This window comes from Notechis scutatus, chromosome 2 (genome assembly GCF_049901735.1).
Source record: "Notechis scutatus isolate UNSWTSFEM ecotype Mainland chromosome 2, rNotScu1.2, whole genome shotgun sequence".
Taxonomy (NCBI): Eukaryota; Metazoa; Chordata; class Lepidosauria; order Squamata; family Elapidae; genus Notechis; species Notechis scutatus.
Genome location: NC_142010.1, coordinates 2016242 through 2042156, shown reverse-complemented (window position 1 = coordinate 2042156; position 25915 = coordinate 2016242). Strand labels below are relative to the sequence as shown.

The 25915-nt window shown below is 38.1% G+C and overlaps 2 protein-coding genes across 2 annotated transcripts in view; one reads left to right on the top strand and one right to left on the bottom strand.

Moving 5' to 3' along the window:
- Positions 1–25915, bottom strand: part of LOC113426308 (uncharacterized) — a 532245-nt gene that overhangs the window by 184712 nt on the left and 321618 nt on the right. The window lies entirely within an intron of this gene.
- Positions 3852–25915, top strand: part of LOC148131621 (vomeronasal type-2 receptor 26-like) — a 29685-nt gene continuing 7621 nt past the window's right edge. Inside the window, exons 1-3 of the mRNA XM_087953957.1 lie at positions 3852–4013; positions 9432–9764; positions 18086–18235. Of these exons, the coding sequence (XP_087810083.1) occupies positions 3852–4013; positions 9432–9764; positions 18086–18235 (645 nt within the window). The remainder of the gene's footprint in view (positions 4014–9431; positions 9765–18085; positions 18236–25915) is intronic.

The following is a 25915-nucleotide window of genomic DNA, read 5'->3' as shown; positions in this document are numbered from 1 at the left end:
CACGATTTGGCTATCGTCGCACTCCTCGAAGCATACAACCATCTTCTACAAATGAACATCAACCTCAAACTTATACCTGGACTATCCTTGACTTTCAAGGAAAAATTTTAAATACCACCACTAACTATACTCGATGGCCATGGTTTCCTCCGCTTTTCATGGATTTTGCTGAAATGGGAACAGGAGTCGAAAAATTCGCAGACAAAAAATTGCAAGCTGATACATGGGACAAGCAAGGCTCCTGCTCTCCAGCACCTGCTGACAACTATAGACTATATTTTTGCCCTGCCCACAGTACTGGCACTTCTCGTTCCGCCTGCGGTGGGGTAGTTGACAGATATTGTAAAAAATGGAGTTGTGTATCCACAGGTCATATCTGGTGGGAAGCACCTACCAAAAATGACTATATCCATATTACCCGTGCCCAAGCACAGCCTCCCTGCTCTCCATGGCCTTGTTGCGGACAGAGAATGAATCCACTCATAATCACTTTTACTGCACAAGGAAAGACACTTGCAAAAAAACAATGGATGGTTGGGTTTACTTGGGGAGGGCGTCAGTGGGATGGTCAAGGAGATGAAGGGAATGTTTTTACAATTCGCCTCTCGATATCCATGTCCACTTACGATGTTGGTCCCAATCCCAATTTGAAATCAATCTTTCTACAAAAACCCAATATCCAGGTGAATCCATTAGTACAGTTGGTCAATTCTTCTTTCACATTGCTAGCAACTACACTTAATGATTCATCCAAAACTGATCAATGTTGGCTTTGCTTATCTGATTTGCCACCATTCTACGATGCAGTAGCTTCCAATGAACCCATTAGTAACTCCACCAGTGACACACAATGCCGATGGAACACTTCCTCCATCACTATCACTGACATAGTCGGTCGGGGATGTTGCCTAGGACACATCCCTGCCAATTACTCCCAATATTGTCAGAATGTTTCATCTGGATATCACTGTAATGTATATTTACCAAAAGAAAGATCAAACCTTAACATTGGAGGCTACGGTCCCCTGTACACCACCTCCAATGGCAATATCACGGCTCGCCTCAAGGGCCAATTCTTTATCCCAGGTAATAATTCTGTATGGGCCTGCTCCACAGGAGCCACCGCTTGTGCCCATGGTGATGTTCTTATTGCTCAGGGATCCTTTTGCATTCAGGTAAAATTGCTCCCAAAGATCACTTTTTATCCAGGGCCGGAACTTGTTAACAAACTTGAACCTCCACAAATTCCCCTTCGTCAGAAACGAGAAGTCATAACAGCTGTAACACAATCTGTATTGCTGGGTCTTGGAGCCGCTGGTGCAGCCACTGGAGTAGCGGCTCTAGCTGTTGGTCATCAACAATTAGCAACCCTCAGTTTACAGATAGATGAAGATATCAAACGCATAGAGACTTCAATTTCTGCTCTCCAAACTTCTCTCTCATCTCTAGCTGAAGTGACCCTTCAGAACAGAAGAGGTCTAGATTTGTTATTTCTAAACAAAGGGGGACTATGTGTAGCAATAAAGGAAGAATGTTGTTTTTATGCTGATCATTCAGGAATTGTCAAAGATTCCATGGCTGAATTACGTAAACGATTGAAGGATAGAGAGAATGAACGACAACAAGGTCAGCCATGGTATCAAGGCATGTTTAATTTTTCTCCCTGGTTAACCACCCTATTGTCTGCCCTAATAGGTCCTCTTGTGCTATTGCTTCTTGCCTGTACTATTGGCCCATGTGTACTAGGACGCTTACTTACCTTTTTGAAAAATCGTTTGAATACCCTTGATAATGAAGTTAACAATACTCAAAAATCGGTTAGCTTTCTCACATCTATCATTGCATCGAAAGATCTTGCCAAAAAACCTTTGCTGGAATGGTCCTCTGACCTAGAGTCAGAGGAGGAAGTAGACACTACTAACTCCTTTTCTCCCAAAGAAATTTTGTTAACTCTGCCCAGCCACGACTCGGGGGATGAGGACTTTTCCTCGTATGAGTTGGTTCTGCAAGGCATCAACAAACCGAAGGGTTTGTTGCCACCTTATGGGACTACTCGAGAGGAGAAAGGACTCTACCTAGAATCATGAGCACAAAAATAAAGAAAAGGAGGAATTGTGGCTATTCTGCCTTAGCTATTTTGCCATAGAACAAATCTTGCCCAGCACGTACACCACTCAGGGCAAATTCCACTGAACTGACAGGATTAACTACAAAAGTCTGTGTCAGCTAGAAACTGTGTATTTGGTATTAGGACATGTCTACCTGAAAACTATCAGTCATGTAGTCTGCTCTTTGTGTCACGTACCTTGGTTTTAATGATTAACCCTATAACTTCTTTGTTTCCTGCAATCACCCCGCACCCCCGTCTTGAAAACAGCACAATAAAAGAGGACAGCGCAAAGCAATCGGGGCCGGGACCATTCCATCTGCCCCAGGCGCGATGTGTTTCCTCACCTAAAGAAACTGTTTGTTTTGTGTCTTTTTCTTTGTGCCTTGGCACTCACCCTTGCGAGGGTCCCGCTAAATTATTTCTTGAAGGGAATTCAGCAACAGACTGGAGAATCGAATCAACGGACCGGTCGCTCGACGCGGCAAACATTTATCAGTCCTTGATTGGTAGTTTATCTTATCTCAGTAATTGGTCAAGGCCAGATATAGCATACAGTGTTAACCAATTAGTGATGTTTAATGCTGAGCCAGCTGAAAGGCACTGGCAAGCTGCTAAACATGTGTTAAGATATCTGAAACAAACAATGCATTATGCATTGTATTTGGAGCCTAAGGATGAACTAAGTCTAACTGCATATGCCGATGCAAGTTTTGCTACAGATGTAAATACACGTAAATCTACATCGGGTACTGTAGTATTATTGGGAAAGGTGTTGATTGGATGGAGGTCTATTCAACAGAAACATCTAAATTTATCAACAATGGAGGCTGAATTCTCATGTTTGTCTTTATTATGTACAGATTTAGTTTTTTATAAACAACTATTAATTGCTATGGGAATTGATGTAACAGATACTATTGTTGTTTATGAAGACAACCAATCAACAATACAGATGGCTTCCAATCTTGCTGTTAAGACAAGATCAAAACACACAGATCTAATATATTTAAATGTAAGACAATGTGTGCAAAGTAAGATGATTAAGCTGGAATACTGTATGTCAGAAAATAACATCGCAGATCATTTTACAAAAGCCCAAGGCTCTTTAAAGCATAAGGCTTGCTGCGAGGATTATGGAATTAAAATGTAAGGTTGTATATATTTTCCTACCCTAAGGGGAGAATGTTAGGAATGTAAGTCACCTAACAGTTGGGTTGGAAAATACATAAATCAGGATAGATATTTTAATACTGTCTCTTTAAGGGAATGCTCAAATTGTAATTGGGTGTGGTTCCTCAAATGGCCATAAGACGGAGACAGAAACCTGGGTTGTTCTGTCCTGTTGTTGAGAGTGTTGCCGTTCCTTCATTTCCCTATTGACTGTTGCTGATCGTTGTTATTCTTGGATTTGAGTCTTTTACTGAACTGTTTATCATAATGGACTTTGTTATTGGATTTTTCCTGGACTGAAAACTGACTGCTATAACCCTGTATGACTTGGACTGTGTTTGGACTTTGCTTAACCGTTTACTGGAAGTAAAACCTACATTTTACTATACAGTGTAGCTGTGTGCTGTGTGTGTGTGTTATTCAACATTACTCTCACTATGTCTCCCTGTGTGCACTCATTTTGCTAACGGGGAATTACCTCAACACTGTTCATGAAGTCAACCAAAATTCAAGGCTCTTACCCAACATCACCCTGGGCTACAACATCTACCAGAACTTTTTCAATGCAAGAATGACATATGAGGCCATGCTGGACGTGCTTTCTATGGGACAGGAAAACGTCCCAGACTACACATATGGAAGACAAAAGAACCTGCTGGCTATTCTTGAAGAGATGGATTCTGAACTCTTTGATCATATTTCCAATGTCCTGAGCATCTATAAAATTCCACAGGTATAAAGCCAAATGAAATTAATTCCATGTTGTAAATTGTTCAGATTTGCCTAGAAGGCACCACTTGTATATATTTCTCTAAATAAATTGAAAGTCAGAGAGTAAATATTAGAAGAGCTGAAAGAATTTTTAATTTACAAAATGTGTGTGTGTGTGAGTGTGTATACATACATATGTATATAAGGTAAAGGTAAAGGTTCCCCTCGCACATATGTGCTAGTCATTTATGGCTCTAGGGGGTGGTGCTCATCTCCATTTGAAAGCTGAACAGCCCGAAGATGTCTCCATGATCATGTGGCCAGCATGACTAAACTCCAAAGGCACATGGAACACTTCCCAATAAAGAGGTCCCTGTTTTTCTGCTTGCATTTTTACATGCTTTCAAACTGCTAGGTTAGCAGAAACTGGGACAAGTAACGGGAGCCCACTCCGTTATGCGGTGCTAGGGATTCGAACGCTGACCTTTCTGATAGACAAGCTCAGTGTCTTAGCCACTGAGCCACCACGTCCTCACATATGTGTGTGTGTGTATGTGTGTGTGTGTCTGTATATATACATATGCCTTGTATATATGTGTGTGTGTATATATTCGTAAGTCGAGGATCCGGTTGATTGAATCACATTAAATAAATGTGATCCCTCCCTGATTTGCCCAAACCATTTGCTAATCGAATGCACAGGTCGTTAAAAGCACATGAGGGATTTCAGGGATCTCAGGGTAGGGAAGGCCATGCAGAGCCTACTGTTGGAAAAGGCCACCCAAAGTCTCCCCTGATACCTCAAACTCACTTATAATCCCTTGGGATCCCCATAGTTCTTTTCCCCCCACATCCTGCCCTGGGTCTCCACAGGCACTGGGTCTGCTTTGTTAGCCTCCTGGATCCACTTCCTTCCTACATCCCATTTCCCATGGATTGCTTATTTTTTTGAAGATCTCCAGAGCTCCAGAAGAGCCTGGCCCACTGGCAGAGAAGCTGAAGTGTTTTATTCAAATGATGGGGAAATTATAAAAATGTGAAATCTAAGGAAAACATTTTTTCCAGCTTCTGGGTAAAAGAGTTTGGCTTCAGGCCATGTGGCCAGCAGGCCTCTGGTAATAGAAAAGGCCTGGGTGCGACCACTGGGAATTTTGAAAATGATGACTTTTGAAAAGCAAGACTTTGTCATAGAACATACGAGAGTTAGAACAGTGACTTTTAAACATTTTGAAAATGTAGTGACCAATGCAAAAAAGATTTTTTTTCCTCACAGAATCATAGAATAAAATGTCCAACTCCTTACATAGAGGAGGAATGGTCAGACCAATTTTCCCTTTAAAATATCCAGCAATGGAGATCCAGGAGACAGACTGTCCCAACTCTTAATAACTGTCACAGTGAGGAATTCCTTATTTTTGTAATCTTGAGATCGAAGTAAAAAATTCAAAAGAAAGAAATGAAGAAAAAAACAAAAAGGTCAAGATAGCTAGAGGGCACCTCAATAAAGCAGCTTTTACATACTTTCGCTAGAGTACAAGACAGAAGAAAGTATGTCATAATATTCTTTCCTATTTTGAACTGGGGCTTGGCACAATGCCAGTTGTCTTGGGGTTTGTTTTTAAAGTGAGGTTATTAAACTGACTTTTGCATTTCAAATGTCTGGAATAAATTCAACCAATTAAAGAGTTTATACAGAAATATTTGAAATCAATTATATGTAGACAATGAAATAATATACCAATATTATATACCACTTGCTAGGTGGAGATATAACAAGCAATATTTTAAGCCCAACATATAAAGCAATCAAATAAGCAGTAATAATCTATGAGAAATTAATATGTTTGTCATTTTAAAAAGGTATTCCATGAGTGTATAGCAGTATTCCAGTATTTGAGAGGCTGCCACAAAGAGGAGGAGGTCAATCTATTTTCCAAAGCACCAGAAGGCAGGACAAGAAACAATGGATGGAAACTAATAAAGGAGGGAAACAACATGGAATTAAGGAGGAACTTCCGGTTTGCAGGTTTCGGCAGCGGCAGGGATTCGCGATACTGCACGATCCCTGCTGCGTTTGCCGTCAAGGTTCCCCCGATCCGTTTGGATCTGGGGGATATAGCTGCCCCGTAGAGGCAGCTGGGGATCCGGACAGGGGTTTGGGGCGTCGCAGACCCCCTACCCAGCCGGCAAAACCCCCTTTTCCCAAGACGGACGAGCGGCGGTCAGTAATGGCCACCACGAAGAAATCTACAGCCGGACAAGCAGGTGCAGGAGGGAGAAAGTTGGAAGAGTAATGAAAGTTGCTTTCAACTGGGACAAGTCAAGAGAAAGTGCCCTGAATCTTGAAGGCTGCTAAGGATACATTGTTCCTAGTAAGAGTTACAAGCTGCGAACATTCTAACGTGACAGCAGATGGAAAAAATCTTTTTGGCTGTGAGTGGGAAGGGAGAGGGGGGAAAAATTGAAGCAATTGAAAATAAGGAGAAGATTGCCTAGATTTTTAAAGAGTTACTAAACACCAATAAGTCTTCTAAAAGAGATATTTTAAAGGGAATTTTGTGACTAAACTTTAACCCCAGAAAGAGAAAGTGAAGGAGAAAGTATTTAAAAGAAACAGCCTGTTTGGATTGTTTGGTGATTTTGGAACTTCTGAGAATTATTTCTGATTAAAAGCACTCGGGTGGTTGTTTGGGAAAACTTTTTCTCTGCACAATGGCATCACTTGTGGATGGACTGAAACTTGTATACCAAAAATATGAAAAAGAAAAACAAGAAGGGAAAGATGTCCTTGGCACTCTTTTTCAATTTTTAGAAATGGCAGTTTGTACTTATGTAAAGCTGAATGAGCAACAGGATGATGGGGACAAAGAAGAAGCCATCTTTGATGAACAAATAACTTTGGCCGGAAAAGGGAAAAAGAAAGAGAAAAAGGAAAATAAGACTTTAAGATCTGGAAAAGCAACACAAGAAGAGAAGAATAAGGTGAAAAGGGGACATTATGTTAGGAAACAACAGAAAGGGGGAAAGCAGAATAAAAGGGAGGTGGAGAGACAAGGGGGTAAAGAGGACAAGGAGAAGAAGAAGCAAGGGAGAAAGGAAGGGATGAGAAGCCTTAATGGTGGGGAGCAAGTTGTAAAGAAGCAAAAGTATTTTAGAGATAATGGATAATATTTTATTGAAAAAGGGATTCTAGAAAGGTACATAAGATTGCATTTCGATATTTGTATTTGGAAATAACCATAGAAAATTAGAAATAATATGTAATTTAAAATGCGATAAAATATTTAGTATAATCTAGTGAAATTTTTGTTAAGAGAAGGGGAGTACTGTAATGGAACAATGATTTAAGATATGTGATGTGGGGGGGGGGAAATAATTTTGGAAAGCATAAGTGTTCCCACAAAGGCATGATATTTAACTGAAATGGGTAAAATGTTTAAGATATAAATGATTGTTAATATTAATTATTAGACTATGTTATTCTAGTGAAACTTTTTGTGAAATGAGAGATTTGAAGTAGGAGAAAGGGGAACATTGTAATGAAATAATGATTTATAATATGTGATGTGGGGGGGGGGAATAACTATGGAAAATAGGTGCTCCCATAAAAGTATGTGATTTAACTGAAAAATAATGTGTTAAATGTTTAAGACATAAATGAATATCAATATTAATGAATAGATTTGTATTGGTTTTGATAATACTGTATAATTTTAGAACGTACCAGACAGAATCCCAATGTAAGTTATGTGTTTTATATTAAGTATTATAAATATAGGGGAAAGAGATCAAGGCATCATACTCCATTTAGTGTACAGGTGAAGTTTTTTCCAAAGAAGAAAGATAAATGGATAGCTGGAAATAGAACAGACAAAGAATAATAAATATTATGATTCGAATTGAGAGGAGATAAATAAAATAAAATTGAGAAAATTTAAAAGAGAGGAGAAGTTATATAGAAAATTGAAAATGTTAACAAGATATGGAATGGTATATAAAATGAATATGAATTTGAATTTGTGTCTGTATCAAGAGTTTTAATCCGGGACTAAGCAACTTTCAGAAAAGAGATTTTTTATGCTTTTATCTTTGTGTTTCTGTGTATTTATGTTTTGTATGTCTTTAAAAATTAATAAAATTTGTTCAAAAAACAACAACCATGGAATTAAGGAGAAGCTTCCTGACAGTGAGGACAATTAACCACTTGAACAGCTTTGCCTTCAGACATTTTGGGTGCTTCATCACTGGGGTTTTTAAAGAAGAGACTGAACAGTCACTTGTCTGAAATGGTATTCGGTGTCCTGTTTGAGCAGGGATGTTACTCGATTTCATCGAGGGCCACATCAGGTTGGTGTTTGACCTCAGGGGGAGGTGTGGCCAAGGTGGGCATGACCAGCATGACATCACTTGTGTCAGGGGGCACCTGTGGTGGCCCAAATGCTCTGCCAACAAAAACAGAGCTTTGGGGGGCACGTACGGCCCTCACAAACTATTTTTGTCTGGAATGGCCTCCTGCAACCCTCTGCCAGCCAGTGCTTGGGAGAGCCATGTGCAGCTTGGGAGAGCCATGTGCAGCCCTCTTTCAACTCCATTTTCTCTGGCAGAGGCACCGCAGGCCGGTCCTTTGCTATTTTCAGGGCAGCCCTGCAGGTCAAATCTAAGGATCCCACAGGCTGGATCCAGCTCCTGGGCCTTGAGTTTGACACGCCTGGACTCGGGTCTCCTGCTTGAGCAGGTGGTTGGACCTGAGGACTTTCCAGCTCTATTCTGAGTGACTAATTGACTGAGTGGATGGGTGACCCACAGAGTTATAATGTGACCAGAAGGTTGTGCTCTATGAGGACCACCAATGAACATTACCCACAGATAATTCAAAGCTCCCTGGTGTCAGGGTTCTGACAAATGCTCCAATTAATTCATGTGCCTCAAGCCGAGTTTCAAAAGAAATCCAATTATTTATTAGGGGATACATGTTGGCACTTTTCTCAAGCTCAGTCGGCTCTGCCCTACATAATTTACTGTCCAATATGACCCTGTTTCCCTCCTCCTCCCAAGGTGTGTCATAAATCACATTCTCCAATGAAGCACTTTCGCCGGGGTGTGGAAAACACGCCTCTCTGGGCTTGGTAACTTGAGACACAATCTGGAGAAAGGTATACATGGAATGTGCTTCTGATCATAGCAACGAACTGCTCCATCAAATCTCCCCCCACTCCTTCTTATGGCAACTTTAGAGCAAGCCAGGAATGCTTTACGAGTTGACACCTGGTTTCAAAGTGAGCATAAAAGACAACAGGACAGAACATCAAGGGAACTTGCAAAATTCATGCAGTTATCATTTGAAACATCTCTCAGCAGTGGGGGAAGGCCCTTAGATTTACCATCTGACTTTCATCGTTAAAACTGGCACAAACTACCAATACCTTCTCTTTTATCTTAGATCAACTACAGTGTCATCAACCAGGTGACCAAGCAAAACCATCATTTCACTTTTTCATATCGGATCACTCCAAACCAAGAACCTCTTTATTCAGTGATTGCCCAGCTGCTCCTGCAGTTCCAATGGACGTGGATTGGCCTCCTTTCTGAGGACAATGAAAGAGGAGAAAAATTCAGAAGATACCTGGAAAATCTTGCTCTAAAAAATGGGATTTGCATTGTCCTCTCAGGAACTGTCCCAGAAGCAAATATGCAGACAAGTGCTGGAGAAACTCTCATACAAGAAAAAAGGAAAATATTTTATTCTCTTATCAAGAGTCAAATAAAAATTAGAGTATGCCAACTGGATTTTTAGGCCTCGGGAATGTTAGCAGCAATAATACAAATAATTGATAGGATTAATACATCCATTATGGGAAGGGTGTGGATTGCAACAACTTTGAAAGTTTTAAGTGTAAGTGTTTTTGACCTCTGTGTTGATCTCCAAAACAAACATGCTTTGTTTTCCTTCCTCATCCAGACAAAGAGAAGGACTCAGTATTATGACCTTAAATCTTATGCATCTATGGTCATATTGTATGGAAAGGAAGCATTCCAATGTTCCTATTCAAATCCTCTGTTATCAAAGAAAGTTTGGAAAAAATGCAGAGAAAAAGAGAATTGGGAATTCCCATCCCATGATGTGATTGCAAGAATCCTGTCTCAGGATTCCTCCAGGATTTCCCAAATAATTCAAATTGTGGGCTGGGTCCTCAGTGCTGCCTCTTCCTCCCAATGGAGTAAGAGGAGAATGTAAGTTGGATACCATCAACCACCCCAGATTGTACAGCCATGGCAGGTGAGTCTTCTCCTTTGAGGCTCCATTGATTCTCCTTTTCTGATTCATCTATATTAAATTAGATGTCGAAAGGGTTGAGATATTCCAAAGAGTAGTTGCCCAGTTAGTGGTATTTGAGATTGAGTGTCAACCCTGAAACTGACCTGACTGAGGCCATTTTGATGCTTCAGGGTTGCCACACTGGAGCTGAGGGATAGGGAGGGGGGATAGAGATAACTGGGGTTTTGTAGCCAAAACAAAATATTTTCCCCTGGGAACCAAGGACATTCCCACTGATGGCTGAAGGGAGGATGAGTGAAGTCACCAGGAAACCAGGCAACACCTTGATTCAACTATATGTCTGGTTGTTTGGAAAGGAGAGGAAAACTTTAATTAAGTGAAAACCATGGGAACATTTAGAGTCAGATTTCACAGCCTATGCCTATATGATATGTCCAATAAAAATGATATATATTTTTTAAATACACTTAATTTATTTTACTATTAAAATAGACCAACAACACATACATAAATGCAAGAGAGAAAAAGAAAACAAGAAAAAAAAGAATAGAAAGAAAAAGATAGAAAACAATTAAAAACATTTTCATCTTCAACAGTTTGTGAGACCTCCTTTTTATCCTTATTTTATGCCATATACACAATTAATCCTTACATATATCTGTATATCGCTACTATGATTCTATCATATCTTCTTTTGCCTTTTAGTGTGAAATCTATCTTTGGTCTATCCATTTGTACCAGCAGTTCCAGCTGTCGTAATATATAGAAGTGTCTTTATCTTTCAATGCCAAGGTTAATTTGTCCATTTCTGCACAACTTGAAATTTTTTGGATAATCATCTCCTCTGATAAAACATGAGGCTGTTTCCAACATTGTGCAAAAGCCAATCTGGCCACTGTCAAAATATGTATTATTATATATTTCACTTTTTTTGGTAGTTCTTTATCAAAGATCCCTAATAGAAGGGACTCTGGTTAAATTAGACCTGTTCTCTTGTCATTTCCTCCAGCCAATTTCTAATTTTCTGCCAATATTTTTGAGCTTCTCTACAAGACATATGAAAGAAAGTTCCCTTTTTTTTTTTGCATTTCCAGCAATTTGGACTCATATTGGGGTGCATCTTCACTAATCTCGAAGGAGGAAGGTGCCACCTGTCAAACATTTTATACGCTTTGTACGCTACCGATTTTGTGATTTTGTTATTTCTACCCCAGACCTTTTCCCATTCTGTGATACTACATGCTAGGTTCCTACTCCAGGCTATCATGTTCCCTTTAACAATTTCTTCCTCTAATTCTACCTCTAATAAATAATTATAAAAATTTATTATAATTTTTTTGACTGATACAATTTTATCTAATTGCTGGAGTTTATTATTAATTCCAAATTCTTTCTTGTCCTGTTTGTATCTACTTTGAATTTGAAGATATGCCCACCAATCAATTTTTAATCCCTGATCTTGAAGGTCTTGCCACGATTTCAGATTTCCTTGCGTGTCCAATAGGTCCTTATATTTAATCATTTTAGTAATATCCAGATTATTTGGGTGGGTCATTGCCTCCATTGTTGAAATCCAGATTGGTATCTTTAAGCAGTGTTTTTTCCGTATTTTCTTCCAATTAGTCAATAATGAATCTCTGATTAGGTGTCTGTGAAAATATTTCTGGCTAGTTTTCCCAATATCCCATAAAAAAGCATGCCAACCCCTCTGTAAGTCATGGCCTTCTAAGAGTAATATTCTCTTATTGGTTAAATTCACCCATTCCTTCAACCGTACTAAAGAGGCCGCACTATAATACAACTCCCAATTTGGGAGTGCCAACCTTGCCCTGCTCTTCATATCCTGCATTGCCTTTAAGTTTATTCTAGGTGTTTTCCCTTGCCAGATGAATTTTATAGTTATTTTGTTAAGTTCTTCAAAAACCTTTTTGTGTACTTTAATTGGAATTGTCTGAAATATATAGAGGAATTTTGGAAGAATATTCATTTTAAAAGCAGCAATCCTGCCTAATAGTGAAAGTTGCAGTTTGCCCTGTGTTTCTAAATCCTTCTTTACCTGTTGCATTAATTTGTCATAATTGTTTTCCTTTAGTGTCTTACAATGTGTTGTCAACCATATTCCTAAATATTTAACTTTCTTTATCACTTGTAGTCCCATAACTTCTTCTAGTTCTAATTTCTGTTTTTCTGTTAAATTTTTAGTCATTAATTTCATTTTCTTCCTATTAATTTTTAGTCCTGCTACTGCTCCAAATTGTTCTAATTCATTCATCAATTTTTCTCCTCTTTCTATTGGTTCTTCAATGAAAAAAATCATATAATCCACAAACGCTTGCAACTTATATTCTTCTTTCTCAACCTTTAATCCTTTTATGTCTGGGTTCTGTCTAATTCGCATTAATAATGCTTCTAGTGATAATATGAAGAGCAAGGGTAAGAGTGGGCAGCTCTGTCTGACTCCTTTTTCTATTTTTATTGGGCGGGTATATTCCCTGTTTATTATAATATTCGCCTGTTGTTTATCATAAATGGTTGTTATAATATTTTCAAATTTGGTGCCTAAATTCATATTATAAATTTTTTGGATTAAAAATTTCCAACTTAAATTATCGAAGGCCTTCTCTGCATCTAAAAATATAAGTGCTATTTGTTTTCCGGGGTGGGCTTCGTAAAATTCTAAAACATCTAATACTATTCTTAAATTATTCCTGATTTTTCTGGTCGGGAGAAATCCATTTTGGTCTTCATGTATATGCTCATTTAAAATTCTTTTTAGTCTACTTGCTATAATAGAAGTAAATATTTTGTAGTCAGTATTTAGCAAAGAAATTGGCCTATAATTTTGTATATATCGGGGGTCCGAATCCTCCTTCCGGATCAGTGAAATCAATGCCCCCCTCCATGAGTCTGGCATCCTGGCTGCCAATAAGATGTCATTAAAAACTTCCACCATAAGAGGTCCTATTTGTTCTGCTATTGCCTTGTACAGCTCCCCTGGGTTCCCATCTGGTCCTGGGGATTTGTTGTTTTTCTGGTTCTCTATTGCTGATTTCAATTCGAACCAAGTAATGTCTTTGTTTAATAATTCTTCCATTTCTTCCCCAATTGCTTTATCCTTCATTTCATCTAAATAGTTTCTTATCCTATCTTCATTAACTTCTTCCTTTTTATATAACTCTTCAAAATATTTATGGGCAATTTCTTTATTCTGTTCTATCCCTTGTTGTATATCCCCTTTCCATCTATTAGCTGATAAATCATTTTTTTTCCTTTTTTTAAATCTATATGTTAACCATCTCCCTGGCTTGTTGGCATGCTCAAAATGAGTTTGTCTAGTTGTATTCAGATTTATAATCATTCTCTCTTGTTCAATTTAATTCAATTTATGTTTAGTTATTGTTATCTGATTTTGCAATTTTAAATCCTTGGGGTACTCTGTAATTGAGTTTCTAATTCCTTAATTTTTGTTGTAATTTGTTTTGCTGGGCGTATTTTTCTTTGTTCCTCTTGGCTTTATAAGAGATTGTTATCCCTCTTATTACTGCCTGCATTGTATCCCAACTGTTTTGTTTCGTAGTTGCTCCATTATTATTTTCTTTTAAAAAATAGTTTAATTCATCCTTGAGTTTGTTAATATATTCTTTTTCTCTTATTAACTGAGTATTTAACATCCATCTTTTCTTGGGTTTTTCCCTACCCTTCCATATTATCTGAATTGGATTGTGATCTGCCCATTCATTGGGTAGGATTTCAATCCCTTTTATCTCATTTGCTATTTCCCCATTCATCCATGCCATATCAACTCATGTCCATATTTGATGAGGATTTGAATATAATGTAAATTGTTTTTTCTCAGGATTTAATCTTCTCCATATATCAATCAAATTTAACTCCTTCATCATTTCCATGCATATTTTGGGAAGCTTCCCAATAAAAATGATATTACTTGGAACCCTGACAGTGAGTTAGAGAGAGAGAGGTGATAGAGAAAAATATTTCAAAGTTAAACAACCTGTGCTAGTTTGGTATGCTTTTGTAGCAGAAATAGCTCAATGCTGACAAAATGTAAAAATTAAACAAGCATTAGAATAGTCCAGCAATCCTCAACTTTTTATTGTGATCACAAAGTCATCTAGTCTCCAAGCTAAGGAGTTCAGCTGGGTTGTTTGTTCTGGATTAAAATTAGATTTTGCTGGGTAAAAATTTGTAACATAGCAGCAAGGTATAAATCAAAGCATCTTCTGGGGGCAACCAAAGATTCATCCAGACATATCCTGAACTAATGGATTTGCTTCCATAGCTACTCTTTGAAAGAGGTAACATTGCTTTGCAATTTTTGTTACATTCCTAGCCCAAAGTTAAACTCCGCTAACTTCATCTTGATGAAGACTGATGGTAAAATTGTATTCTCCATCTTCTCCCATGACAAGTTTTCCCATATTTGCAAATGGTGATGCCTCAGATGGGCTGTGACAGTGAAGCAGCAAAACATAGAACATGAAACTTAGAATAATGGAGTTTGAAAGGACTTCACAGGTTCCCTAGTCCAACCCATAAATTGAGCAGGACACCCTATACTAGGGGACTTCAACTTCCAGAATTCCTCCTCCAGTCATGTTAGCTCAGGAATTCTGGGAGTTGAAGTCCACAAGTCTTAAACTTGCCAAGTTTGAAGACCCTCGCCCTATACCATTTCAGAGTAATGGTTGCCCAGGTCTCTTTTTGAAAGCCTCCAGTGATGGAGCACTCACAACTTTTGAAGGCAAGCTATTCCATTGGTTGATTGCTCTCACTGCTCAGAAATTCCTCTTAGTTATAGGTTGCTTCTCTCTTTAAGTTTCCAACCATTGTTTCTTTTGTCACCTATTGGTACTTTGGGAAATGTTTTGACCCCCCTCAAATATTAGAAAAGAAATATCTCATATATCCCCACTTGATTCAAGACTAGACATACCAAATTCCTGTAACTGTTCTTGGAATGTTTTAGCCTCCATCCCCCTAATAATTTCTTGTTACTCATCTCTGCAGTCTTTCCAGAGTTCCAATATCTTTTTCATATTGTGTTGATTACCAGAACTGGATGCAGTATTCTAAATGTGGTCTTATTAAAGCTTTGTAAAGTGATATTAGAACTTCATGTTACCTTGATTCTATCCCTCTGTTAATGAAACCTAGAGTTGCGTTGGCATTTTTGTCTGCTGCCACACATTGTTGGCTCATATTTAAGTGATTGTCCACTAGGACTCGAAGTCCCTTCTCACAGTTATTGGCATTAAGCTAAGTTTCACATAGTCTGTAACCTATACTATTGGTTTTTCTTGCCTCAGTGGAAAACCTTACTTTTATCTATGCTGAATTTCATTTTGTTAGGTAGGAGCCCATGTTCAGTTTGCCAATATCATGTTGCCAAGATCTTGAACTTGTCTTCAGGGGTGTTGCCTATTCTTGCCAGCTTAGTGTCACCTGAAAATTTGATGAGTTCCCCTTCAATTCCCTCGCCTAGATCTTTTTTGAAGATATTGAAGAGTGCCAGGCCTAAAATGGAAGCTTGGGATACCCCATTGCTTACTTCCCTCCTCAGAGGATTACATGTTGAATATAATTTGTCAGACAGATACAAAGCCACCTGGTGGTGTTACCTATTCCATGTTTTCAAGAATGTGAGATCAATATTGGGACTTCGGGTTTGGGCTTCTTTGGTAACAGACCGAAATCGCGAACGTCCGCGGTTTTGATCCGTGCTTGCTGCTGGAGCACCCGGAGCCGCCCGGATTTAGGGCTGAAGCCCTCGCATAGAGGTGGTGAAGAAGGGGGAGCCATCAGCGGGGTTGAGGAGAGCCGCATCTCTCCTCCCCGGCTGGCCATTACTCCCTTTCCCAAAGGCGGTTGCAGCGGTGGTCAGAAATGGCCACCTCAAAGATTGTGCAGGACAAGATTGTGCAGGAGGAAGTTTAAAGGAGAAAGTTTGACTGAATGGATTGAATGGAGAACATTTATTTAGGGTACCTGGAACCTGAATTTTAAAGACTAATACTATTCCTAAAAAAGAATTTAAGCTGCGAAAGAGAAAGGGAAAGGAAACGGAATTGGCTTTTTTCCCTATAACATTAACAGTTTTAACTGACTTGGAACATTAAGAAGAAGAGATTCAAATAAGAAATTGATACTAATCCACTTTGACATTAATAGGCTATTTCTACTGAAAATAAAGTGTCAAAGGGATAAAGATTATTGGATAATTTAAAAAAACTTTCTTTAAAGAAAAAGAAAGAAAGCAGTGGAGGGGAAAAGGATAAAAGAGGGTGGAATCTGGAAAATGGAGGAGACCACTGGAACTTAACAAAAAATTGATAGTGGAATTTTAACAAGGCTTGCAAAAGATACATTGTAGCTGAAACTTTGTTACAAGAGAACAAAGCCCCTGGAAAGAGAAAGTGAGAAAAGAAGCAAGAAAGAGTTTTGGATTATTAGATGATTCCTGGAACTTTGGATGGAGGATCCTAATGAAATAAGATAAAATCAATTGGGGGTTGTTTAATTTTTTTTAAAATGGCATCACTCCTTGAAGAGTTAAAAATGAGACTTAAAGAACAAAAAGAAGAAGCACAAGATGGAAGAGGATGTCTTGGATTCGTATTTCAATTTTTAGAAATGGAGATCTTGAACTATGAAAAACAACAAGAAACGCTGGCAGAACAAGAAGGGCGGGACAACGAAGAAGCCATCTTCAATGACCACGCAATTTTAAGTGTGGTAAAAAAGGGAAAGGGGGGAAAGGGAGTTAAAAACTTAAGTACTGAAGAAACAACCAAAAAAAAGTGTAATTTGAAAAGTAATCATAATATCAGGAAGAAGCAGAAGGGAGGATCACAGAAGGGAGAATCAGGTAGAAAAGGGAATAAAAAGGGGAGGGAGAAGAAGAGAGGGAAGAGGGAAAGGAAAAGAAGCTATAAAAGACAGAAACAAGATATAGAGGTACAAGAAAAACATATAAGAATTAATGGTATAAACCTATTTAAAAGACACAGAGACAATGGTTAAAATTTAACTTAAGGAGAGGATTCTGCAAAGGTGCATGGGATAGCATTGTTATATAATATGTTAGATGATTAAAGTGATAGAAAAAATTTCTATTGATGTGTAGTGGAATATTTGTTTGTAAAGAGAATAAGGCTCTCAATGATTTAAAAAGAACGTTTAAAAAAAACTGAAAAGAAACATGGAAGTTTTTTATCAGTTGATAAGATGAACTTGAATAACAATAATAACTTTATTGACTACTTTTAATAACTATTGTTTGGTTTTTATTTAAAGACAGTAATAAATAAAATATGAAATATAGATGATTAAAGTGAAAGACAACTGATATTATTAGGTAATGTTTGTTAAAAGAAATAGAAATGTAAAAGATTGTTATTAATATTAATGGCAGAGCTGTATTTGAATAGAATAATTATTCCATTTGCTATTGTTATACATATATACACAGATATATATACATATATACTTGTTTCTTTTAAGAATTTAGTGTGTATTTTAAGGGAATGTACTAAGCAGAATTCGATTGAAAATAGGTATGTGTTATAAAATGGAGGTAAGAAAATGAGTGTTAAAAAAAAGAATGTGAGATCAATATTGAACAAAGAGGTGTAAATTCCTGGAGAATGACTGAAAGAAGCTTCCCATGAAATCTCCTTCAGACTGTAGTGATGATTTGAAGAGGTTGAATTATTCAGAGTACCTCCAATCCAGAATAAGAGCAAGAAAAACATTGAATAAAGGCTCAAATTCTGATAGTTTTTTCTATGTTCCTGCAGCTTCATAGGTCCCCGAAAAACTTCCAATATCACAATATTTCCAGAGATGGGATTTATTTTGATGAAAATGGAGTTCCTCTTGGTGACTTTGATATCATGCACTGGACATCAGTTCGGAACAAATCAAATGCGGGGGTGAAAATTGGGAGTGTAGAAAGCCAATCCTCCTCGGAAGTCAAGATTTCTATCAATCAAAGTGCCATCCAATGGCCAACTTTATTTAACAAAGTAGTTGGATTTTGCTCCTCTATTTATCTCCATATGTGTAAATATTCTGCTCAAAAATAATTCTTATAGATACCAATTGAGATAACTTCCAACTAAGAGAACTTAAATTAATTTATTAGATATCATTTTACTTTAGAGGTCATACAATAATCTGTCACACACTGGAACCTGCTGCATTATCTTTTTTTCAGTAACAGAAAATCCAGAATGTCTATGGAGATTGTCAGTCATCCAGGTCATAAATTCATAAATTCCAAGAACTTTCAGAAAGACTGCTAACGAGCAGATGACTGCAAGGAATATAAATCCTTCCATACTACACCATTCAGTCAGATCTGAAGAAGCTTCTGGAATGAGAAGTTAAATGTCATCAAGAGAAAACAAAGATCAGTTGTCTTTTGAAAAAGCACTTTTTGGGAGAAAATCAAGAATAGGAATGGTTAAGCCCACAGAATTGCATAAAAGGAAGATATCATCAAGAATGTGGTAAGGGAAATGAGGGCAGCTAAAAAAATCCATTTACATATGATGATACAATGATCAGTTGTAGGACAGAAAGATAGGGATTCTAGACAAAGCTAGATTTTCCTGAGAAAGCTAAGATGGAGAAAAATATATACAAGTTATAGCATTCTCATGCATGCCCCAACAAGAAACACCTTTTGCAATGGAACTTGTTTCCTTTGGAAAGAAGAATAAGGCAACGAGTCTGCTTTGAGATCTAAAATGGAGATTGAAAGAGGAAAGAGAATGACCCTTCATTTGCCCCTTGCAAGTAGAGTAATTAAAGTTTATGCCATTATTTCTTGACTGATTTTGTTCAATGTGCTCCTGAGCTTCTGTAAGCCAGCTGATTTCAGTAAAACCTTCTAATTCATATTAATCTTTCATGTTTAAAGGTAAAGGTTTCCCTTGCACATGCGTGCTAGTCATTTCCAGCTCTATGGCATGGTGCTCATCTCCATTGCAAAGCCGAAGAGCCTGCACTGTCCAAAGACTTCTCTGTCGTCATGTGGCCAGCATGACTAAACATTGGGAGCACCTGTTACCTTCTCACCAAAATGTTCCCTATTTTTCTACTTGCATTTTTAGATGCTTTCGAACTGCTTGGTTGGCAGAAGCTGGGACACGTAATGGGAGCTCACTCCATTACGTGGTGCTAGGGATTCAAACTGCCAAATTGCCGACCTTTCTGATAGACAAGTTCAATGTCTTAACCACTGATCCACCACGTCCCTTTATATATTGCCTCTAATTCATATATTGCCCTGATTAATCTTTTGGTTTATGTTCAGACAGTGCCTTATTCAAGATGTACAGAAAGTTGCTCCCCGGGTTATGCCAAGCTTTTGAGAGAGGGAGCCCAAGTTTGCTGCTACAACTGTTCTCTGTGGCTTCTCGGTGGCTTCAAAACAACAAGGATACAATCAAAACTTCTCTATTGCTTTTTGGGGGTATTTGATCAAGAAACAAGAAAAAACATCACACATCTTATACTTAGATCGGACAGAATGTGGCATAGTTCTAGGTTTTATAGATCTAGAATTTCAAGTCTGGGGGCATAAGGTATTCTGCAACGAGTAGAGGAGTGGAGAACTCTTCTTGTGCAATATTTCTGGACTTTCTCAACTGTGTTAATATCAGGTACGTAATGTGGGTTCCAGACTGATGAGTTGTATTCAAGTATTAGTCTAGCAAATGTTTTGTATGCTCTAGTTAGTAGTATAATATTACCAGAGAAAAAGCTACGTAATATTAGGTTAACAACTCTTAATGCCTTTTTGGCTATGTAGTTACAGTGGGCTCTAGCACTTAAATCATTAGAAATGAATACTCCAGGATCCTTGACAGAGTTTGGATGATCAACAAGGTCTTGACTATTCAGCCTGTATTTTATTTTCTGATTTTTTTTTGCCAATATGTAAGACAGAGCATTTATTTGTTGAGATTTTAAGTTGCCATTTGTTTGACCATTCTGATACATAGTCGAGGTCTTTTTGAAGGGTAGCAGCATTGTCTGTGGTATTGAATAGCTTTACATCATCAGCGAAGAGACTGCAGTTGCTCTTAATATGATCACAGAGGTCATTTATGTAGAGTATGAAGAAAACTGCCTTCGGAGGCACCACTGTTGACAGGTACAGAATTTGATAGGATGCTCCCAATTTTGACCATTTGTTGTCTGTTTGACAGGAATGCGTCTATCCAGTTATGCAAGTATCCAGAGATACTATAAGATTTTAGTTTTAGGAGTAGTTTGTGGTGTACCACTGAATCAAAGGCTTTACAGAAGTCTATGTAGATTGCGTCTATTGCTTTGCCCTGGTTGAGTTGTGTAGTCCATATGTTTTTGCAATGCAAGAGTTGCAGATTACAGATTGTTCCTTTCTTGATTCTCAAAGTAGGATTATTCTCCTGAGTCAAACAGAACTCTTTTCTCCAACTGCCCACTTTTGTGGCAATGTTCGTTCCCAATTCCCCTTCTCATTTTTAAAACCATGATTATTTATTCTCCTTTGGGATTTCCACCACAACAATTAATTGCCAATCAATGTGACAACCAATGGGATAGACAGCACCTGATAATCTGATTTGTAACAGCCTCTTTCAGTGATGAAGGCAGAGGTTGGGGTAAAGCTGGGCAAATACTATAGCAGTCTAATAGTTTAAAGGTAAAACTTCCAAATCTGTGGGCAAACTGGATCTTCCTCATTGTAATTGTGGTCTTCTGTGATCTCTGAGATTTAGCTCTGTGCTGAAGAAAAAACTGTAGGAAGGATCTCTTGCAGGATATGTCAAATGTTGCTGCTGCTGCATGTACAGCTTTTTCTGCTTCAGCTTCTGTCTCAAATTCCCTGTGCCAGTATGCTGATGAAATGTCCATTTAAGGTGATAATAGAAGAAAAGGAATGGTTCCATTACTAAAAACCAGGAGACTATTGGATTACTGGAATAATGTCTGGAATCCCAGCTCTATTGTACCAATTTTCCTTCTCAAAGCCTCCAACCCACCAATTAAAAATTTAACTGTCAGCACGTCCAGGATTCTGGTGATTGATTTTACCTGCTCCAATGTTATTTTCTAGGATTGATTTCATTTCTCCTATTCCTCACCTTGAGAAAGGCAAGTCATTATTGCTCATCCCAATTTGCTTTAGAGCAGGGGTCTTCAAACTTGACAGCTTTAAGACTTGTGGACTTCAACTAACAGAATTCCTCCTCCAGTCATGTTAGCTCAGGAATTCTGGGAGCTGAAGTCCACAAATCTTAAACTTGCCAAGTTTGAAGACCCTTGTTTTAGAGGAAAGGCTCCTGGGGAACAATGACTTTGTAAAACCTGAGTTTGCAAAGTTCCTTTTATGTTCTTTCACAAGTGTCAGCCTCAACCCTGGGAAACACCAGGCATTGCCAACACTGTCCCATGATGAATCTTTCCTGGATGAGTTCTGCCTGCTTTCAAATTGATTATCTTGGGACTGTGGAGTCAGTAACATTTTTATTCATATTTATTGTATTTATTTATTATTTATATTATTTGTTTGTCAAACATCTACAAGATAACAAGTAAGGTATAAACATAAACATGAACAAAGGAAGTAAATACAGATAAATGGGGACAGTAAGTCAGGGGTGGAAAGCTCGCTGGTGCACTTATGCACGCCCCCTTTAAGGACTCTAAGGAATGGTGTGAGGTCCACGTTAGACAGTTTTAGATTGAATTTGTGATCAATTGAGGCTGTAGCAATGGAGTCGGGTGGGACATTCCAGACGTTGACCACTCTGTCACTGAAGTTGTATTTTGTGCAATCGACTTTGAAGCAGTTTACCTTGAGTTTGAATTGGTTGCCCGTGTGTTTTTGTGGTTGGAGCTGAAGAAGTTGTTGATAGGCAAGACATTGTAGCAGACCATTTTGTGTATTATGCTTAGATCGGACTGCAAGCAGCAGAGTTCCAGATTGTCCAAGCCCAAAATTTCAAGCCTGGAGGCATAGGGAATTCTACTGTGAGTGGAGGAGTGGAGTACACTTCTCTGAACCCACTCATTTGTGTTCATGTCCGATATACAGTGTGGGTTCCAGGCAGACCAGCTGTATTCAAGAATTAGTCTGGGAAAGGTTTTGTATGCCCTAGTTAGCAATTCTATGTTACCAGAGAAGAAGCTTCACAAAATAAGGTTAACAACTCTTAATGCCTTTTTGGCAATGTTGTTAAAGTGAGCTCTGGGGCTTAGATCGTTTGAGATGAGTATTTATTAACAATAATTAAATAGTAACTGCCAATAAAGTGATTGAATGAATACCTTAGATCAGAGTGAGATCTCTTGTGTTTTCTCCCCACTGTTTCTTCCCCTTCCTTACATTTACTCTATATTTCCTACCACCTTGCCCCTTCTTTCTTTCTACACTTTAACACTTTTGTGGCTTCCCTGTTCTTTTCGGTTTAAATAAAAGGGATACCTTTTAAAAACCAAATTCAAGGAGGGGAGAGACTTTAGGTGATAAGTTAATGTTTAGTAACAGAGGTATCACATTAACTGGAGTTACTGTAGAATATAGGACAATAACTTAAAAGCCATGAATATTCTGCAGCAAATCTCTAGGTCTAAAAAAGTCTAGTTGAAGAGATATCCCTCTTCAGATCAGTAATACCTCTCGCTAATCCAGCACTTGAATTCAGCTGTTAGTCATCTCCAGGGTGGTATAACAGGAAGAAATAATATAATATAATCAAAACGTACACAATATACACTTGGTAGCATCCCTTATTAACATTCTAGAGGAGTGGGAAGATACAGATTTCCCCCCAAGCACTGGGCTAGGAATAAGTGTTGCGAGCTGTGAGCATATGTAGTCTGGTGCCTGGGGGTAAGGGTATGATTTTAATTACATTTTATGGATTGTTGTGAATTGATATGAGTGATATATTAGCTTTGCAAACAGGTAAACTCTAATTAGCAATACAATGTTTCCAGAAAAAAAGCTTCGCAAAATTAAGTTTACAACTCTTAATGCTCTTTTAGCAACGCTGTTACAGTGGAGCATAAATTGCCAAAGATAAATACACCTAGGTCCTTAGAAAGGTGAGGGTCCTCTGCTAGATCAATGCCACTTAGCGTATACTTGAAATTTACCAATTACGTTTACCAATATGTAACATAGAACATATATTAATCGAAATTTGAAGTTGCTAAATAGGTGACCATTCAGTAACATAGTTGTGTTCACTTTACACAACAACAGAATTATCTGTAGAATTGAATAATTTTATGTCATTGGCAAAAACAACCCAATTGCTTTTAAGTTGATCACATAAATCGTTCATATAGAGTAAAAGAAGATGATGAAATTTCTTATGTTGCAGTGAGAACCCCTTCTACAACATTCTTCCCTTCTTGTTGGCTGTTCATGAAGTGAACCAGAATTCAAGGCTCTTACCCAACATCACCCTGGGTTACAACATCTATCAGAACTTTTTCAATGCAAGAATGACATATGAGGCCATGCTGGATGTGCTGTCTACAGGACAGGAGAATATCCCAAACTACAGATGTGGAAGACAAAAGAACTTGCTGGCTATTCTTGAAGAGATGAATTCTGAACTCTTTGATCATATTTCCAATGTCCTGAGCATCTATAAAATTCCACAGGTATAAAGCCAAATGAAATTAATTCCATGTTGTAAATTGTTCAGATTTGCCTAGAAGGGAGCACTTGTATACATTTCTCCAAATAAATTGAAAGTCAGAGATTAAATATTAGAAGAGCTGAAAGAATTTTTAATTCATAAAGTGTGTATGTGTGTGTGTGAGTGAGTTTATATACTTACATATGTATATAAGGTAAAGGTAAAGGTTCCTCTCGTAAAAAAGTGGTAGTCATTTATGGCTCTAGGTGGCGGTGCTCATCTCAATTACAAAGCTGAAGAGCCAGTGCTGTCTGAAGACATCTCCGTGGTCATGTGGACAGTATGACTAAAGTCCAAAGGCACCCGGAACGCTTCCCACTTGAAGGGTCCCTATTTTTCTGCTTGCATTTTTACATGCTTTCGAACTGCTAGGTTGGCAGAAGCTGGGACAAGTAACGTGAGCTCACTCCATTATGCGGTGCTAGGGATTCGAACGCCGACCTTTCTGATCAACAAGCTCAGTGTTTTAGCCACTGAGCTACCGCATCCTCACATATATGTGTGTGTGTGTGTTTGTGTCTGTATATATGCATATGCATTGTATATATATCTGTGTGGGTATATTCATTACTCGAGGATCCGATTAATTGAATCACATTAAATAAACGTGATCCCTGCCTGATTTGCCCAATGCATTTGCTAATGAAATGCACAGGTCGTTAAATGCACATGAGGTATCTCAGAGTGCGGAAGGCCAGAGCCTAGTGTTGAAAGAGGCCACCCAAAGTCTCCCCTGATACCTTAAACTCACTTATAATCCCTTGGGAACCTCATTGTTCTTTTCGCCTTCACATCCTGCCCTGGGACTCCTTTGCTTTGTTAGCCTCCTGCTCCACTTCCTTCCTACATCCCATTTCCCATGGATTGCTTTTTTTTTTTTTGAAGATCTGCAGAGCTCCAGAAGAGGGTGGCCCACTGGAAGAGAAGCTGAAGTGTTTTATTCAGATGATGGCGAAGCTATAAGAATGTGAAATCTAAGGAAAACATTTTTGACAGCTTCTGGGTAAAAGACTTTGGCTTCAGGCCATGTGGCCAACAGGCCTCTGGTAGTAGAAAAGGCCTGGGTGTGACCATTGGGAATTTTGAAAATGATGACTTTTGAAAAGCAAGACTTTGTCATAGAACGTATGAGCGTTGGATCAGTGACTTTTAAACATTTTGAAAATGTAGTGACCAATACAAAACATATTTTTTTCCCACAGAATCATAGAATAAAAAGTCCAACTCCTTCCATAGAGGAGGAATGGTCAGACCACGACAGACAAATTGCTGTCCAATTTTTCCTTGAAAATATCCAGCAATGGAGCTCCAGGAGACAGGCTGTTCCAACTCCTAATAACTCTCACAGTGAGGAATTCCTCATTTTTGTAAACTTGAGACTGAAGTAAAAAATTCAAAAGAAAAAAAAATGAAGAAGAAAAATGAATAGGTCAAGATAGCTAGAAGGCTCCTCAATAAAGCAGCTTGTACATACTTTCTCTAGTGTAAAAGACAGAATAAAATATGTCATAATATTCATTCTTATTTTGAACAGGGGCTTGGCACAATGCCAGTTGTCTTGGGGTTTGTTTTTAAAGTGAGGTTATTAAACTGACTTCTGCATTTCAAATGTCTGAAATAAATTCAGGCAATTAAAGTGTTTATACAGAAATATTTGAAATCAACTATATGTAGACAATGAAATAATATACCAATATTATATACCACTTGCTAGGTGGAGATATAACAAGCAATATTTCAAGCCCAACATATAAAGCAATCAAATAAGCAGTAATAATCTATGAGAAATTAATATGTTTGTCATTTTAAAAAGATATTCCATGAGTGTATATCAGTATTCCAGTATTTGAGAGGCTGCCCCAAAGAGGAGGAGGTCAATCTATTTTCCAAAGCACCAGAAGGCAGGACAAGAAACAA